The sequence below is a fragment of the Ornithodoros turicata genome, chromosome 5 (assembly GCF_037126465.1).
Source record: "Ornithodoros turicata isolate Travis chromosome 5, ASM3712646v1, whole genome shotgun sequence".
NCBI classification, from domain to species: domain Eukaryota; kingdom Metazoa; phylum Arthropoda; class Arachnida; order Ixodida; family Argasidae; genus Ornithodoros; species Ornithodoros turicata.
Window position 1 is genome coordinate 61,819,145 of NC_088205.1, and position 18,468 is coordinate 61,837,612.

The window sequence follows — 18,468 nt, forward strand, 5'->3', positions numbered from 1 at the left end:
AGAACCCGGGCATAGAACTGAACTGGTTCAAATGACGGCATAACGTCCTTGGGTTGAGTATAGTCACCTCATTCATCGACCCTAACACTGAGGTTATTCGAAGGCATTACCAGCATTGTGAATGAAGCCCTGACTGCTGAATTCCGGGATCGTTAAACACCGGAATTTTTCAGATAAATCTGAATTGCCGGAAATTTTATCGGCGTATGTTTTCTGGAGTTTCTCGGATAAATCCGAAAACCCTACTCGGAAGGAATGTTTTTTTACAGGGTTTGCACGTTCACCTGCATGAATTTTGATTACTGAAAGGGTAATGTTCGTAAGTAAGTGCATGCTAAGCATCACTAGCCCTGTGACATCAAGCACATTCATGGGTGCTCCCATGAGAATCACTCCAAAGCATCTGTAAAACTTCAAATCAGTCAACCACATCAGAGTTTACTAAAACATTATATTCCGACCCACATTTCTGTGCTTCATTCTGCTCCATCTAACTTGCTCCAGCACACAGTTGTCTTACAACAGTCGTCTTCATGGCTTGGCACTAGCTCTTTCATAGGCTGTTCATCCACTTCCGGTGCAGCACCTTTCTTATGTGTTCACCTTCGAGCTTTGTCTTCTCGTACTCGGGTGGATTTAGCAGCCTGTTTTGATCGACCTGGAGTTTTGGTATGATCCGGAACATTCCGTCCCGGTCCAGGTGGGTGTATCCACAGTGCTCTAAAGTCGGTTCCCCGTCTGGAAACGTGATGGGACTGACACGGATGAGATGCTTCACCCTCCACAGCATCTTGCACATGAACGGAGTGTTCTTCACAACTGTCCGTGACCCCACCTGAAAAAAAGAATGATTTCTACTTTTGCAAATAACATCATATGACTGTACTTCGGTGACATGCTAGCAAAGTATGTGACTGCACGAGGTAATGTGAGCAGAGGACTGTTATCAGACAGGTAATCATTATTTCGGGTATCTAGCTATACTTGCAGGTATGCTGTATCATCACCAGCGGCGTCGCTAGGGTATGCGTCACCCCACCCCCTCAATAATGGATCCCTTTCTATGCCAGGTGTGATAAACGACGAATCACAATATCACACCACATGCAGAAAAAAATTAATAAATAATCGTGCTCACAGGGAGCTTCTCATGTTGTTTTTTTGTGCCATTGCTCCTCAGATAAAGGATGGAAGTAGCAGTACCAGTGTGGACCACTCCCCCTAGTGATGCTACTGGCCAACGCTAATGTTGGGACTAGAAAAGGAAGTATGCGGCTATGCCTCGTGGGTGCCTGTGTGTGTGTGTGTGTGTGGGGGGGGGGGGGTACTGGGAAAATCCCTGTATGGAATGATTTCAGCATCAATAATTTTTGTGAAAGAGCTATACTTTACTGATTGCTCAGCATGATAGGAATCCGAACGTGCTCAAAACAACCAAATCCCATCATGCTCCACGTACTTCCTTTTTCATTCTTCCTCGTTATTGTCCATTACTGTGTCTGTTATGAAATCAAGGTGGACTCATACATTCAAATGTTCAACAGCCTTCCCTGCAATGTGTGTTTGTATTTTTCCTCACCGGCCGTCTGATCCTGTTCTTCTTGTCCTCCTTGCTGGGCAGCAGCTGGAGAATCTTGAGAATATCTTTTTCATAATGCGGCACTCCATACTCCGAAGCGATCCGCTCAACAAGGAACAGTTTCGGTACCTCGAAGTCCCCTGTCTCCGCTTTTCTGCGAGTTTCGCGTACTTTTTCAAATATACTGTCGGCCTGTTCTGAAAAGGTGTCAAATCTGCGACAGCCCAAGGCTCCATGTGACTGCAGAGCAACACAGAAAGACGTCGACGTCCTCTGAAAAAACAAATGTGAAGGTGTGATACTCATGTGTCGCAGCACGGGTCCATCTTTGAGACTCGATGTTCCGAAAGATATCAGCTACTGAAGTCCTCGTTTGAGTACAACAGCAATTAGAACACGTGACCTTCACTTTTGTATGATGAAGTCTGGCGCAGTTTCTGTTCGGTAGTGAAGTGCTGACATTTATTAAGTGTGCGTAACTCTGAATTGTATGTTCTACAGCATCTGAGCGGGTCAGTTTTTAAGCAGTGTCGGCACGTTGGAAAGCAGTAATCATGATGCTTCTTTGCGTTATACCTGTATGATGCTTGTCAGGTTCTTCCTCAGTAAGGAGACAGCCATTCCACTAGAACGTGAAAGCAAACAGAATGAACGGCAGTACTTCAGTAACGATGCCGCGGCGGACGGATAGGCGTGGAATTAGCGTTTGGCAATTTTGGCACGTTGTCATTGTTGCCAGACGATACGAGTGCATACGGGCGAGTGATCCGTGATCGGCTATGTATCGCATAGTCGTCTGCTATCCGATATAGGGACCGTGCGACACCTAAAGGGGGCGCGCTGCTCCGTCGCGACAGCGCCGCCAGTGGCGGTCTTGGACGTATCCGACGTGATACCACGCCGCCCGTTCTATGCATTCTCAAGTGGAACCGTAGCTTGCGTGGCGACCGCCGCAATTAGAAGGGCTAATTTTCGAAGTGCAAATAATGTGGAACCTTTCTGGGGTGCGAACGAAGTGAATGGAGACAAATTGCACAGAAGCAACCACCGTATTTACAATGCATCTAACAGTACGGAAGGAGAACAGCCACTCGCGTCTGTCCGATCAAAACACATGTAAGTGATACGTCGAGAGGATGGTTATTTGACTCCTCACAAAATCGTGGCTTGCTAGCGAAGGCTATATACGTGTATTCCTCTGACTCCAACCATTTGTAATATGTTTTTGACTGAGTCTTGTTCTTGTATTCCTTTCGTCGTCTTTGCACACACATAGCTTCGTCACTGAAATTTACATCGTGCGTCCGTTTTATCCATGCAAATAAACACGTGGGGTCACAACTTATTGCCTGAACTTGCACTGCAGTTTTCCAGTATCTTCAGATACAATAACGCTAAAGAGATCCTCAAAGTAGAAAGTATATGAGTTTTTACCTCGGCTACCGCCGTAGGCTTGCGGGACGACAGCTGTGAAATGGTCGGTGAGTAAATACTAAACCTTTTGGACAACGTAGAACTTCTGTTCTCACTGTGAGACTCGTCATCCCGGGAGCAATATCGGCTCTGGGCACTGGCGATGAAACACCTCAATCATTATCTCGAAATAGGTTGCCGTTTGGTCGGTGCATTTGACGGTGATATCCAGCGGCGTTTCACCGTCACGAAAGTGGCAACTGTAAATCATTGATCATTTTATAGGTCCTCATTCAGTTTCATTGAAACTAGAACAAAAGAAATAGAATATATTCGCTCATGTTGTGCACACCTCATGCAATGGCCAAACGCGCGTCACAAACGCTATTCGCTGCGAGTCCTCGGTGGTATTGGACGCGTAGAAATCACGAGAAATTAAGCATCTGGTCCCTAATGAAGAGTTCTTTTAGGTGCTGGCACAGTTAGCGATGCTGTGGCAAAAAAAGATGCCCGCACTTCACATGTAAACAAAGCTGGCTACCCGGCGGCTATCACGCAAGGTACTTTCTCCGGAGGCCGCATCGCGGCGCCACCAGTTTGTCGCACAGTCCCTATAGTCGCATGGTCGCATGAGACGCGTTTTGGGTATGGAGAGGTTAATAGTCGTCTTCTATTGGATGTAGTAGTATGAGAAGCGTTTTGGGTATAGGGTTGCGTAAGATGGTTTTGCTTAATGGAACTTTTTATGTTGATGTGGAAATAATAAAATGCTACAAATTAAAACAAAAAGCAACACCTGGATGTGGAGAGAGTGCATCTTTTCCCAGGTTAGGTATTGCTGTCGAAGAGTGGGTCTGTGTAGAATGTGCATCCGGCATGACTGAGGTTAGGTTAGGTCAGGTGATTACGTATTGCACATGTCGAAGAGTGGGCTCCATGTACAATGTGCATCCGACGTGACTGAGGTTAGGTGAATACGTATTTATTCCATGTGTCGAGAGGGCTGACGTAGACTGTGCATCCGACGTGACCGAGGTTAGGTTAGGTCAAGTGAATGCGTATTCCATGTGTCGAGAGGGCTGACTTAGACTGTGCATCCGACGTGACCGAGGTTAGGTTTAGTCAAGTGAATGCGTATTCCATGTGTCGAGAGGGCTGACGTAGAGTGCGTCCGACGTGACCGAGGTTAGGTCAAGTGAATACGTATTCCATGTGTCGAGAGGACTGACGTAGACTGTGCATCTGACGTGACCGAGGTTAGGTTAGGTCAGGTGAATATGTATTCCATGTATTGAGAGGGCTGACGTAGACTGCGCATCCGACGTGACTGAGGTTAGGTCAGGGCAGGTGAATACGAATTCCATGTGTCGAGAGGGCTGACGTAGACTGCGTCTGACGTAACTGACGTTACCCAGGTGAAAAATGTTTGCAATCCGAAGTGGTTTATGAAAGGATTTCCACTTGAAACCACTTTGTACGTAAGTGGTTTCAAGTGGAAATCCTTTCATAAACCACTTGGGATTGCAGACATTTTTCACCTGGGTAGGTTAGGTCAGGTGAATACTAGTACTTGTTCTGGTGCAAATCTTACGTTAGTCCTATGCAAGTTACGTCTCACAGGGCCTAGCGTGAAGAGGTTCATTTTTCGCGCTCGTTTCGAAAGTTCGTGTTTCAAAACTGCCGCTCATGTGTCGTCTGCTATGTTGTTTCGTATATTTTTAGCTTTTTTTGTCTGCCAAATTTTTGCGTTGTTTGCAATACGTTTATTAATTCGTTCGTAATACCCAAAAAGGGCTGCAAAATATAAGGATTCCGTTTCGCATTTCTATCAGTTTCCGTGTTCATTGTTAGTGGCGCTGAAGTAGTGGGATGGTGGTAGCATATAGATAGCTGGATTGCTCCGGTTTAAAAAAAGTAATTTTCGTAAAACATATTTTAAAAAGTGCATATTTTTAACATACTTTGGTTCGTAAATTCGGAGATTGTCTTCAAATAGTTGAGAAGCAGCGCATTTTTTGCTTTTCTTGTTTTTTTTCTGTTCGAAAAGGCCGCGGCATCGTTGCTAAAGTATATCCCAAATTTGCGTTTCGCTCCTGCACAGTGCTCTGGGCCAGGTGGCGCGAGTGACTTTAGCAGACCAGAGCCGTATATGAAAAGGGAGTCTGGCCATTGGGAGGAGTCACAAAAAGAGGCTCGACCTGTCAATCACAGTTTCACTCCTCTGACTGGTTTGCTTTTTACCAAGGGGGTCGCCATGACACCATACTGCCACCCAAAATGGCGACGAAAACAAACACAGTGAAGCGGGGATTTCGTGACAAAAAATTTTCACAGACTAACCCGATTTACGCTGCAAATGTACATCCCAATATAAATTTCTCAGAAATCAGTTTCAACTTATGCTCATCCATCAATATCTAACTGAAAATAATACGTTTTGTCGCCGGTGTTAGGCCTAGTGAACACGGCGATCGCGGCGATCACAACGAAATCATAACAAAAACGGCGCTGTGCTGTACAATCTTATTTTTAACAGCTGGATTTCGTGGATATAAACATTCTTGCCTCTTATATTTCAACTATTCATGTAGATTTGTTTAAAAATCATACCGACAACAGAATGTGTCCCAGCAGGTGGTTCTGCCGGCAGCGGTACAACGACGGAAGCAGACGACAATTCCCGACGTGCCTTACGCTCCCTAGGTGGCGCTTATCAAATTTGCACCAACAATCCACTAGTTTTGCAGATTGCGAGAGGTATCCATTTCAATCCCATCCAATCCACTTGCCACCCAAAATGGCGCTGCCCATGTTGGATAGCGGGGAAAATAGTGAGGATAAGCTGAGTGATAGCGCCCCATATTTCAATACTTCATTGGTCGGAAAGCTGAAAAAGTGGGTGGAGCTTCAGGTATAGGCATGACCCATTAATGGCCAGACTCCCTTTTAATATACGGCTCTGGTCTGCTACATAGCCGTATATTAAAAGGGAGTCTGGCCATTAATGGGTCATGCCTATACCTGAAGCTCTACCCACTTTTTCAGCTTTCCGACCAATGAAGTATTGAAATATGGGGCGCTATCACTCAGCTTATCCTCACTATTTGCCCCGCTATCCAACATGGGCAGCGCCATTTTGGGTGGCAAGTGGATTGGATGGGATTGAAATGGATACCTCTCGCAATCTGCAAAACTAGTGGATTGTTGGTGCAAATTTGATAAGCGCCACCTAGGGAGCGTAAGGCACGTCGGGAATTGTCGTCTGCTTCCGTCGTTGTACCGCTGCCGGCAGAACCACCTGCTGGGACACATTCTGTTGTCGGTATGATTTTTAAACAAATCTACATGAATAGTTGAAATATAAGAGGCAAGAATGTTTATATCCACGAAATCCAGCTGTTAAAAATAAGATTGTACAGCATAGCGCCGTTTTTGTTATGATTTCGTTGTGATCGCCGCGATCGCCGTGTTCACTAGGCCTAACACCGGCGACAAAACGTATTATTTTCAGTTAGATATTGATGGATGAGCATAAGTTGAAACTGATTTCTGAGAAATTTATATTGGGATGTACATTTGCAGCGTAAATCGGGTTAGTCTGTGAAAATTTTTTGTCACGAAATCCCCGCTTCACTGTGTTTGTTTTCGTCGCCATTTTGGGTGGCAGTATGGTGTCATGGCGACCCCCTTGGTAAAAAGCAAACCAGTCAGAGGAGTGAAACTGTGATTGACAGGTCGAGCCTCTTTTTGTGACTCCTCCCAATGGCCAGACTCCCTTTTCATATACGGCTCTGTAGCAGACCAGAGCCGTGTATGCCAAAGGGAGTCTGGCCATTAATGGAACATGCCTATACCTGGAGCTCCACCCACTTTTTGAGCTCTCTGGCCAATCACTAGCCAAAATACAGTTCGCTATTAACCCCAGGCTATCCAAGCTATATATTACCTGTATTAACTGGGTGCCGACATTTTTGGGAAACTGGATTGGATTAGATTGAATAGGATATTCCCTGACGACCTAGCAACATAATAGATTTTGCGTCCACTTTTAACGGCGCCATCTGGATGGCGAGGGGTACGCCGGGAAGACGCAGAATAGCAGAAGGCAGAAGTAGCAGAAGTGCTTGCTAGCAGAACTGATTGGCCGGCAGAACCGCTAGTTGGAACAGACTGCCGGTATTATACGTATTTTAACTATGAAACATAACAAGACTGAACCAAGAACGGGCAAAGGTGTGTATATGAATAAAAGTATGTCATAAAATGAAAATTTTTGGCCATTTGTAGCGTTTTTCTTGCTATTTGCCTGTGATCGCTGTCGTTACTAGGCCTAACAAGGACGACGAAACATATTATTTTCAGGTAAACATCGACACTGGAGCGTAATTTAAAGGTGATTTGCAAGATAATTGCAACAGAATGTACACTTACGGAATAAAATTGACGTAATTTGTGAAAAAAAATTGTCATGAAATCCTCGCTTCGCCGTTCCAAGCTACGCCGCCATTTTCGGGAAAATTTTGGTGTCATGGCGGCCCTCATAGAAAACAGCAGCCAATGAAAAACGCTCAATTTGATTGACAGGTCGAGCCCCATTTTTAGGCTCCTCCTAATGGCCAGACTCCCTTTGGCATACACGGCACTGTAGCAGACGACACGGCACTTTCAAATACACGGTCTCGAGTTGTTCGCTCTTTTCAATCAGCACCGCTTTTTCTGTGGATTTCCTACAGGTTTTGTAGCTTTCCTTGGCACCGTACCGTTTGAAACACCATGCCAAATCCGCCGATGAAACGACCTACTGTTGGGATCCGTGGCCGTTTGGGCCCGAAATGGAGCTGTGCAATTAACTTCACTGCAACAGCAGTGAAATTCACTCAGAAATATTCAGTTCGAATTTAACGTCTTAGTTTCTTTCTTTTGAAAACGAAACTTTATGCGAAATTTGCGCTTCGCTGCTGCAAACTACCAATAGTTTTTAGCATGTTTCTTTTGAAGACGATAGCTTCTGAATTCGCGTTTCGCTCCTGCAAACTATCAATTGTTTACCCAATCCGAAATTAAATTTAAGTTGTTCTCCTGCGAACTATCAACAGTTTCTTCATTCCGAATTCAAAATTTGTGCAGGTTCCTTTTGAAAACGAAACTTTCTGGATTCGCGCGTTTTGCTCATGCAAAGTATCCATAGTTTGTCACTCCAAATGAAAAATTTGAGCAGGGTTCTTTAGAAAATGAAACTTTCGCGTTTTGCTCCTGCAAACTCTCAATACTATGTCCAGTACGAATTGAGAAAGTTACTAATGGTTCTTTTAAAAACGAAACCGTCTGAATTCGCGTTTCGCTCATGCAGACAGTCGACAGTTTAGTCACTCGTCACTGTTTCCATCGGAAACAAAACCTTCTGCATTCTCGTTCTCGTTCTGCGATCTCATTCTTCTCCACCTGTCTGGTAACGGGAGAGTTTTTCTGGCACCGATTCCCCGTACAGAGAGGGCGAGGAGATGTAGGAGCACATGGGGGGAAACGCGACACTGCCGCGCAGGCGCACTCTCTTTACCTGTCGTCATGACAACGACGGACGCTGCGTCTGGTGTGCTGTCAGGCGCGCGGGGTCTCTGTAGCGGTGTAGTGATTTCGTCTTCAATTGAACAAAAATGGAAAGAGGGAGCCTGATTAAGAACGTTTGTCTCGAGCGGGAAGCATATATACATGTATCATTTGCCAGTTGTCATGGAATCTTGCTTATTTTTCAGAGCCAACAGAGTCGCAAATGATGAAATTTGACTGAACCCCGAGACAAGGTAAACACAGACGATCACAACCAAAATAATATTGTTGGTCAACGCTTTTGTAAACTAACGTGTGACGTGTGAACGCTAACGTGAACGTGTTACGTGTGACGCTCCGCCCGTTTTTTATTCCGCAATTCCGACTTAACTTATTGTTAAGCGAAAGTCTACTGGCATTAATAGATTTCACTTTTCCGAGAGAACCATGCATTGAAAACGGGTTATATAAGAAGTGAGAAAGTACGTAGGTCCCACTTGCACTTGAAGTATATATATAGGCCCTTCTTTTACTCTTCTTTTGATTATACGGTTGAGTACAGCTATACTGGTACAGCAGAAACCTCACTGATACGGAGGTATAGCTAAGATATGTTCTCATACAAAACAAGGTGGTAGAAAATATCATTCGGGGATGGGAACAGGCACCTGGTACGTTTGTCGCATTTCGTCCGCCTTAGCGCCAACACGGCCACGTGAAATACAGTGTAACATTTGAGCATTTTTGCCCGAAACGTTTTCCGCACAGTTTCCTTTTGTTTCTGCTGGTTCGAGCAGCCTTTTGTTGGGGAGCCCCTGATGGCCAAGCCCTGGGACTTTGAAGTGCCCTGTTGCAGTTCACATTCACATTCGCCCAGGAGGTCCAGTACTTTCTTCATTTTCTCAATATCTCGACAGAAATACGCTGCGCTTTTGTAGCGTTTCAGCGCGCACCTAATATTGTTCCTGGCATGCCTCTCCCTTCTCCTCTGCACCTTCTCCAGGTCCTGTAGTGGTGCTGGGCTTTTGCTTTGTGGTGTTGTGCACAGTGGTGTCAGCATAATCTGGTGCCTCCACTTCAAAGGTGTCTCTTGCCTGGGGGCCACATCCCAGCCTGGGCCTTCCCTGTACCTTTCTGGCAGGGAATTGAATCCACACGACTCTATCAACAAAAATATCGCACAAAAGTGCTTGCGTGGAAGACCAGTTGTGCTAAAATCTATGCATGTACATGATGGTATATTAAAATTGATGACATGGCGGCCACTTTCAGACAATGACTGCACCCTGAGTACCCCCTGGTCACCACCATTATCATCTGCAGTTGTGTCGTCTGCTGTAAAGTCAGCCGTCATTCGTGTCATGATGTGTTTCACCACCTTTGGTGGCCTGTTGTGGAGAAACAAAGGGGTTGCACAACCTGTACTCGGTGGAGAACTTCATGTTCCGTTCACCAAAGATTCGTCTTCTGTCCGGAAGAAATTGACCAACAAGGGCACTGATTAACCCTGCAAGGCTTCTACGTCCGCTGTGTTGCTTCAGGTAACACTCTTTGAGCAACTTGTTCTGCGACTCGATCCCATTGTTGGTGCCTATAGGAAGATGGAGCCTGTAGAGCTTCACCCACATCCTCTCAACGATGAACCACACATTGTTTAGGTATAGTGTTGCAATTTGAAATTGGAACACCAGATGTCTGAGGTGTGCAAAGCTTCTTTTGCAAGTCTGTATTGCTCATCAGTAGAAGCTTTGGCAATCTTCCTTAGCAAGGTGAGGGCTTCTTGTGGGTCCCTAACACCATTCTCCTTTTTTCTCAACCACCGATCCCAGGCTCGTTCACGGTGAGCATCACAGATAACCACCTGGGCGTGTGGAAAGAAAGTGGATATTGCATTTATCTCTGCTAGTGAATAATCCGCTATCCAAAATACAGGGTTGAATGAAGGGCACCACTGTTTGAAGATGCTCAAGGTCTCTGAAATACTTTCAGCAGTCTCAAATTGTGTTATGAATGTCCCAACATTCATATAACCAACCGGTGTCTCCACAGCCAAGAGAAACAAGGGCAAAGCATAATCGGTGGTCTTGTGGGTGGCACCTAAACACACCAAAAGTGTTAGCATATTTTTGCATTAGGGACTTCATGAATGCAGATTGGTAGCAGAAGAGTAGCTTTTCATCACACTCTTGTGAGATGGCTTCTAAAACATCATCGCATGAAGCTCTTGCAGAATCATCCTGCTGTGTGTGCTCTCTTGAACGGTATGGCCGGAAAAAGAAGTGTGATGACGTTGGTTCTTGCTTCTGGAAGTTCTGTATAACAGCTGCTGTATTCTCCTGGTCTACATCACTGAAGCGGTCCTTCCTCAGCACATTTTGGATACGGTTCACTATGTCTTGCTTTGTAGGATAAAATGCTCTGCAGGAATCTTCAGGTTTTTCTGTTCCAGCAAACATAATCTTGTCTACAAAATAACTCGTATATGTCTACTGTCAACAGGCTGTGCCTAGTAAAGAGCTTCTCCGAAGCTGTGATTTGTGTGTCCGTCTTTCCCTGAAATGCTTACATATATCCTCTGCTTAATATTCGGGGGACTGTCATTTTCTCTGATGGCATCAGTTAGGTTAGCAAATGCTTTAGTCTTGGCCTCTTTTCGTGCTCGTGTGCTGAGGGAAGGGCTCACCTGCAGAAAGGGTAACAAGTGTAGGTAGGAGTGCATATGTGCGTAAGGAGTGCGTATATGCGTAAATATATGTATAGATGTGTACATATTATATGTAACATATGTATTGATAAATATGTGTAGTTTACAAAATAAACATTACCATATACTCTGGGTAGGCCTCTATCTTCTTTACATGCATGTATGCATTGCATCCTTTCTTCTGAGTCGTTTGCAGTTTCATTTTCTTCTTTTTGGGTAGGTCTGCCCAATCAGACGTGGAGCTAGCCGGAACCTGAAACCAGGGTGATGCCACAAAGTCATAACGTGAACACATAGTACACAAGGTAGGTGGTTAAAGTTTTCAGCACTTCCTCTACTTTCTTTGCGGCTTATACCATGTGTTGTAAATATAGGCAAATGTAAAGGGTGACTTGCTCTATATGTTAACTTTTTTCCTTTCAGAAATGTTGTTCCCGGAACAAACACATTACATCGATCATCGTTTTCACTCTAGCTGGATTGCTTTTTCCGAGCTGTATTGAATAACTGGGGCGGGCTCACACAACAATGAATGTTACATGCTGTCTTCTTTTATGGACTGGTTCACATTGTGAAAAGAGGACTGCCTCTTTATATGTGTTGTAGTAAATGGTTGCAAAAAAAATATTATTTCACAAAATTTCACAAAAGGCAATGTCCCACGAGCAAACCGAGGAAACCAAGCTACACTGATATCCGCAGAAGAAGTTTCCTTGTGAGTCTTGAACTGGACAGAAAAGTGAAATTATTTAGTTACCGCTCTTGCTCGGACGTTGTGCCTGTCCTTGCCGAAGATACAGCCCTCCCTTATGCTCGCTCTAACTTGGAATGGCATATCCAGACAAATGGGAAGTTCTCCCTTGCCAGTGCTGAACAAAAGCCTGCTTGCAGATATTGAAAAGGGGTCAGTTAAAACAAAAAGGAATAGCAAGAAAATAGAAAGTTTCAGGTTCGCATGCAGCACAAGTTTGCAGGAGAAGCTGGAAAATATAAAATATGTTCGTTGACTCATAGCCTACTTTATTCAAGGGCCTCCCAACCAATAGTGTGGAGTGCTCTGCGAATTAGTGGAAACACGTCTAGCGCGGCAAGATGGCGACACAATGCTTTCCAATCACCAACACCCCAACCAACGACACAATGCTAGCGCGCGCAGGACACGCGCTAACTTTACTTTTGCACTAACAGTACTTTTGCTGTTCATGGTATCACATGCCATATTTATACTCTTTTCATTTTCATCATCTCCTCATCATCCCCTCATCCATTCTCAATGCGCAATAGGGCAGTGTACCGCCTCAGCGGCGGTGAATCGCCCACCTCATCATCATCCAATGTATGTATGTATGTATGTATGTATGTATGTATGTATGTATGTATGTATGTATGTATGTATGTATGTATGTATGTATGTATGTATGTATGTATGTATGTATGTATGTATGTATGTATGTATGTATGTATGTATGTATGTATGTATGTATGTATGTATGTATGTATGTATGTGTGTGTGTGTGTGTGTGTGCGTGTGTGTGTGTGTGTGTGTGCGCGCGCGCGCGCGCGCGCATTCTCGTTTTCCGCAGGCAGTTCGACTATCGCGTTTTGCTCTTGATTGGTTGTTACCTCCACTTACGTGTTCGTGTGGGGTAGTTGGTACATACGAAAGAACACAGCCAAAGGTGAGGGACGAAGGCTTGACGCTACAACAGCTTACTGACAAGTGACAACTGAGAGAAATTTTAATGCAAAAAGCCAGTAAAAAAAATGAAAAAGAAAACAACGGTAGACACCGCTGATAGGTAGATGCGTAAACGACCGCAGTTGGTTTTTTCCCTTCTTGGGAAAACGTTGGTTACTTTTCTTGCGTCGGACACCTTGCAAAGAACTTGAGCGACGAAGCAGTGACTATGTACATTGGACTTGCTATATGTGTGACTATCATAACTGTATGTAAGAAGAAAAAAAAGGGGCGGCAAACTAAATGCCGCCAGATGAACTATATAAGTGAAGAACTATGGTGTCATCTACACAATACAAGTGAAGTGATAATATGTGCCACAAAACATCCGTCAGACGAACGATATCAGAAAGTGCGAACGTGAATGCCCCTGCGACCTGCGTGAATGCACAGCAGTGACGTAGACCGAACTCAAGAGCATGCGCGTGTTGGTATTTGCTCTTGATGTTTTGAACCTGTTTTTTTTTTTTTTTTTTTTGAAAAAAAAAAAAAAAACAAGGAAAAGGGTGGGAGAATGTCATGCCCGCCAGTTTTGGGCATGAAAGGTTTTCAGTCAGCTCAATGGATAGTCTAGCGACCTTGCTTTATTGCTGTGTCTTGGTTTGGAGCGTGTTGTGCGGCCTTCTGAAGTCGTGGTTTCCAACTATGGGACAAGCCTTGAGCAAGCCTTGGAACCCCGGCGACACGCAGTGAAGGTCATCGTCACAGCCGCGACCTTTAGGATGGCTATCCACAAAGGAGAAAGTCGTTTTGATGCTCCACTGGACGAGGTCGTACGAGCGTCGTTCCCCGTTGAGGGAACAAAGGAAAGATGCCTTTAAAAAGCGAAAGCCAAGGACAAAAGGGCAGTCTGCCTTGGGAGTGGAAGCGAGATTGACGGACGGGGCCGAAAGCGATAGCGTAGAGCCGACGGAGGTGATCAAGACTCACTGTTCCTGTGGCCAAGCATCGTGGGTCAACGACAGTGTTACCGCAACTTAGCAACGGGACGTCCGCGGCATACATCGACTGTGCGACAAGCCTGCAACGACCGACGTGGCACAACGAGAGACGAACAGACGTGGTGTGAAATCCGGTGCCAGAAGTAAGTCCAAACCGCGCGCTCTCAATTAAGGCTAGGCGATAGGGCAGGAGTTTTGTTACTGTGATTAAATTGCTGTTCGCCATCCTGATATTCGAGTTGTCGTCTCTCACTCAAAGGCGAACCCTTTTGTTTTGTTTGTGCGGTCCCTCCTCCGGGTTCGGGGTCGTCACATTTTTACATAGGACCAGGACGGTCCTTCATACAAGATGATTTTCCCGTGGGTCAGATATTAATTAATCCCAACAAAAGCCCCACGTCTTTTTAGAGCATAAAATATTATGGTCCACCCCAAAACTTGTACCACCAATCAGCGGTAATCACACTCTCTCCAGAACGACTGATTTGCAGTCGCTAATTAGTACAACAAATCAGTGCGTTACTACATCCTCTCCCCAGCCTCGTATAGGCACATACAAACATACACACGGATTCACTTGTTACGAGAACCCAACCAAATTCTCACGTCAATGTGATAACTGATGTTCTGAGGCTGGAACAATATAGAAGGGACAATCACATACAAGGCCTCAAGTTGCCTAAGAAATTAACGATGAAAGATGAAAGCCACTGAAAAGGTTAGCCAGCTGTAGGACTCGAACCCACATCTTCTGGATTACCTGTCCAGGGCTCTACCAATTGAGCTAAGCTATTTTTTTTTTCTTTTCCACCTTTTATTAACAAAACACACAAGTACAGGTACGTCACACGGTTGCAACGCCGAGGGCCATTACAAAACGTCTAAACAGAAAACTGAATACCTTTTGAATTTGTACATAACGATTTTACAAGTACTTACGTAAGAGCATCAGACAATGCGTGAGCTAAGCTAACGCGCCTTCTCAGCGACTTCCAAGGTGCGTCATCTGAAGGGACAAACCAGTCACTCTCTCTTACTCATCCTCCTTTCCCTCTTACATTTTTGCACACTCATACACACATTCATACGACAGGGAGCGACGCAAGCAGCAATTGTTGAACATGAGATAACTGATGTTCTGAGGCTGGAACAATATAGAAGGGACAATCACATACAAGGCCTCAAGTTGCCTAAGAAATTAACGGTGAAAGATGAAAGTCACTGAAAAGGTTAGCCAGCTGTAGGACTCGAACCCACATCTTCGGGATTACCGGTCCAGGGCTCTACCAATTGAGCTAAGCTAACACGCCTTCTCAGCGACTTCCAGGGTGCGTCATCTGAAGGGACAAACCAGTCACTCTCTCTTACTCATCCTCCTTTCCCTCTTACATTTTTGCACACTCATACACACATTCATACGACAGGGAGCGACGCAAGCAGCAATTGTTGAACATGAGATAACTGATGTTCTGAGGCTGGAACAATATAGAAGGGACAATCACATACAAGGCCTCAAGTTGCCTAAGAAATTAACGGTGAAAGATGAAAGTCACTGAAAAGGTTAGCCAGCTGTGGGACTCGAACCCACATCTTCTGGATCACCGGTCCAGGGCTCTACCAATTGAGCTAAGCTACCACGCCTTCTCAGCCACTTCCAGGGTGCGTCATCTGAAGGGACAAACCAGTCACTCTCTCTTACTCATCCTCCTTTCCCTCTTACATTTTTGCACACTCATACACACATTCATACGACAGGGAGCGACGCAAGCAGTAATTGTTGAACATGAGATAACTGATGTTCTGAGGCTGGAACAATATAGAAGGGACAATCACATACAAGGCCTCAAGTTGCCTAAGAAATTAACGGTGAAAGATGAAAGTCACTGAAAAGGTTAGCCAGCTGTGGGACTCGAACCCACATCTTCTGGATCACCGGTCCAGGGCTCTACCAATTGAGCTAAGCTAACACGCCTTCTCAGCCACTTCCAGGGTGCGTCATCTGAAGGGACAAACCAGTCACTCTCTCTTACTCATCCTCCTTTCCCTCTTACATTTTTGCACACTCATACACACATTCATACGACAGGGAGCGACGCAAGCAGCAATTGTTGAACATGAGATAACTGATGTTCTGAGGCTGGAACAATATAGAAGGGACAATCACATACAAGGCCTCAAGTTGCCTAAGAAATTAACGGTGAAAGATGAAAGTCACTGAAAAGGTTAGCCAGCTGTGGGACTCGAACCCACATCTTCTGGATCACCGGTCCAGGGCTCTACCAATTGAGCTAAGCTAACACGCCTTCTCAGCCACTTCCAGGGTGCGTCATCTGAAGGGACAAACCAGTCACTCTCTCTTACTCATCCTCCTTTCCCTCTTACATTTTTGCACACTCATACACACATTCATACGACAGGGAGCGACGCAAGCAGTAATTGTTGAACATGAGATAACTGATGTTCTGAGGCTGGAACAATATAGAAGGGACAATCACATACAAGGCCTCAAGTTGCCTAAGAAATTAACGGTGAAAGATGAAAGTCACTGAAAAGGTTAGCCAGTTGTAGGACTCGAACCCACATCTTCTGGATTACCGGTCCAGGGCTCTACCAATTAAGCTAAGCTAACTTTTTCTTTTCCACCTTTTATTAACAAAACATACAAGTACACACACAAGTACAGGTACGTCACACGGTTGCAACGCCGTGGGCCATTACAAAACGTCTAAAGAGAAAACGGAACACCTTTTGAATTTGTACATAACGATTTTACAAGTACGTAAGGGCATCAGACAATGTTTCTAACCAATCTGGCAGCTCTAAACACCGCATAAGGCACAGCTTAAGTTGAGATATTTCTATCTTAAAGTATTTCATAGGAGGCATTAACGGTTCTTCGTTCCTGTCAGCCATACGAAGTTTCCACAGAGAGTACAAGGCTATAGGTATGACAATATCGTACCTGACTGTTTCCCTCGGGTGTAATGGGAGAAACCGTATGGTGTGTGGGTTAAGCCGAAGTCGAGTTTTGAAAACTTTATACTGGAGATCGTCCCAGAAGAACTGGGCTTCTGTGCAGTACAAGAAAAGGTGATCATGCGTTTCAGGAACTTTGCAGAACCTGCAGTCTGCAGACCAGGGCACGTATATGCCCTTCTGCGCGAGCCATGCCTTGACAGTAAGTGTTGACGTATGAAGTTTGTAAAAGAATGTCTTCATGTTTGGTTTGATTGGCATCCTTTGGACTCGAACCAAAACGTCCCTGCCTGGCCAAGTGGGTGGAATATCTCGATAGACAGGCACAGGGACCAAATGTATCGATCAAGTGGGCCGCCAGCGTTTTCTTGTTGACAGACAAGAGGTATTCAAGGACTCGAACCCACGTCTTCCGGATTATCGGTCCAGGGCTCTACCAATTGAGCTAAGCTAACACGCGTTCTCAGCGACTTCCAGGGTGCGTCATCTGAAGGCTGAAGGAGGCTGAAGAAAACGGGATTTTTTCCGGCAGTTTCCGGCGATCGCACACCGTGCTGGTTCCTAAAAAAGTTGCAGAAGGTTCGACGGCAAAGGTTACTGATTACAGGCCAATTACCCTATGCAATGTCGATTACAAAATATACGCCAAAGTTATGGCTGCTCGACTACAACTTGTGTTACCTCAATTGATAGGTGATCACCAAACGTGCGGAATAAGGGGTAGGACTATACTGACGAATATCCATGTGGTGCGTACCATTCTGGATTGGTGTCGGTACGAGGGGGACCATGTGGCCATGTTGCAGCTGGACCTTTCTAAGGCTTTTGACCGCGTATGTCACACATATTTGTTTGCGTTGCTGGAATACGTCAACGTGGGAGCTCGCTTTGTCGGCCGCATCAAGCTTTGTTACGAGCAAGTTGCCACGAGCCTCATCATTAACAACACTCTTGCCGCACCGATAATGCTGCGATCCTCGGTTCGACAGGGCTGTCCCCTGTCACCACTGCTCTTTGACTTGTACCTGGAGCCGCTGTGTCGGCGAGTCATCCGTCTGAATGATATCCACGGGTTCGAACTGGCCGGTACTGTGATCAAGGTGGCCGCATATGCTGATGATCTTGCATTCCTTGTCAAGGACAAACCTAGCGTAGTGAATGTCATGGAACAAGTTGATTTGTTTGGCCAAGCGTCTGGAGCGCGTGTAAACAAAGACAAGTCCTTAGGCGTTTGGTGCGGCCACTGGGCGACAACACCTGGAGCTTTTTGCGGAATTCCGTGGCAGGAACAAAACCCTCGTTATCTTGGTGTCCCGTTGCAAGAAACCAGGAACCCGAGTAGAATGTGGTCCCAGAGGCTCGAAAACATAAGGAAACACGCTTTCATCTGGAGGAAGAAAGACCTTTCAATTTTTCAGCGAGCGACAGTATGCAACGTGTTTCTAGCTGCTAAACTGGTTTACCTTTTGCAAGTCTTGCAATGCCCGCGCAAAGTAGTGCACGCCTGTCACAGGATTTTTGCCACCACAATCTGGTGCTCTACATTTGAGAGGATGCGTCGCGACTATCT

At 45.3% G+C, this 18,468-nt stretch overlaps 1 protein-coding gene and 3 non-coding genes across 4 annotated transcripts; all 4 read right to left on the reverse strand.

The window, feature by feature from the left end:
• Positions 1–418: 418 nt before the first annotated feature.
• On the reverse strand, positions 419–2,314 carry LOC135394557 (large ribosomal subunit protein uL30m-like). Its single transcript, XM_064625358.1, has 3 exons — positions 2,156–2,314; positions 1,580–1,852; positions 419–835 (listed from the first exon to the last, which is right to left on the reverse strand). Exons 1-3 carry the CDS (start codon positions 2,198–2,200, stop codon positions 554–556), a joined length of 600 nt encoding a protein of 199 aa, XP_064481428.1. The 5' UTR covers positions 2,201–2,314; the 3' UTR covers positions 419–553.
• Positions 2,315–15,480: 13,166 nt separating this feature from the next.
• On the reverse strand, positions 15,481–15,558 carry Trnat-ggu (transfer RNA threonine (anticodon GGU)). The gene has a single exon. It is a non-coding gene; the product is annotated as a tRNA-Thr (tRNA).
• A 258-nt stretch (positions 15,559–15,816) lies between these two features.
• Positions 15,817–15,889, reverse strand: Trnat-ggu (transfer RNA threonine (anticodon GGU)). The gene has a single exon. It is a non-coding gene; the product is annotated as a tRNA-Thr (tRNA).
• Positions 15,890–16,147: 258 nt separating this feature from the next.
• Positions 16,148–16,220, reverse strand: Trnat-ggu (transfer RNA threonine (anticodon GGU)). Its single transcript has one exon. It is a non-coding gene; the product is annotated as a tRNA-Thr (tRNA).
• Between the last annotated feature and the right edge of the window lie 2,248 nt (positions 16,221–18,468).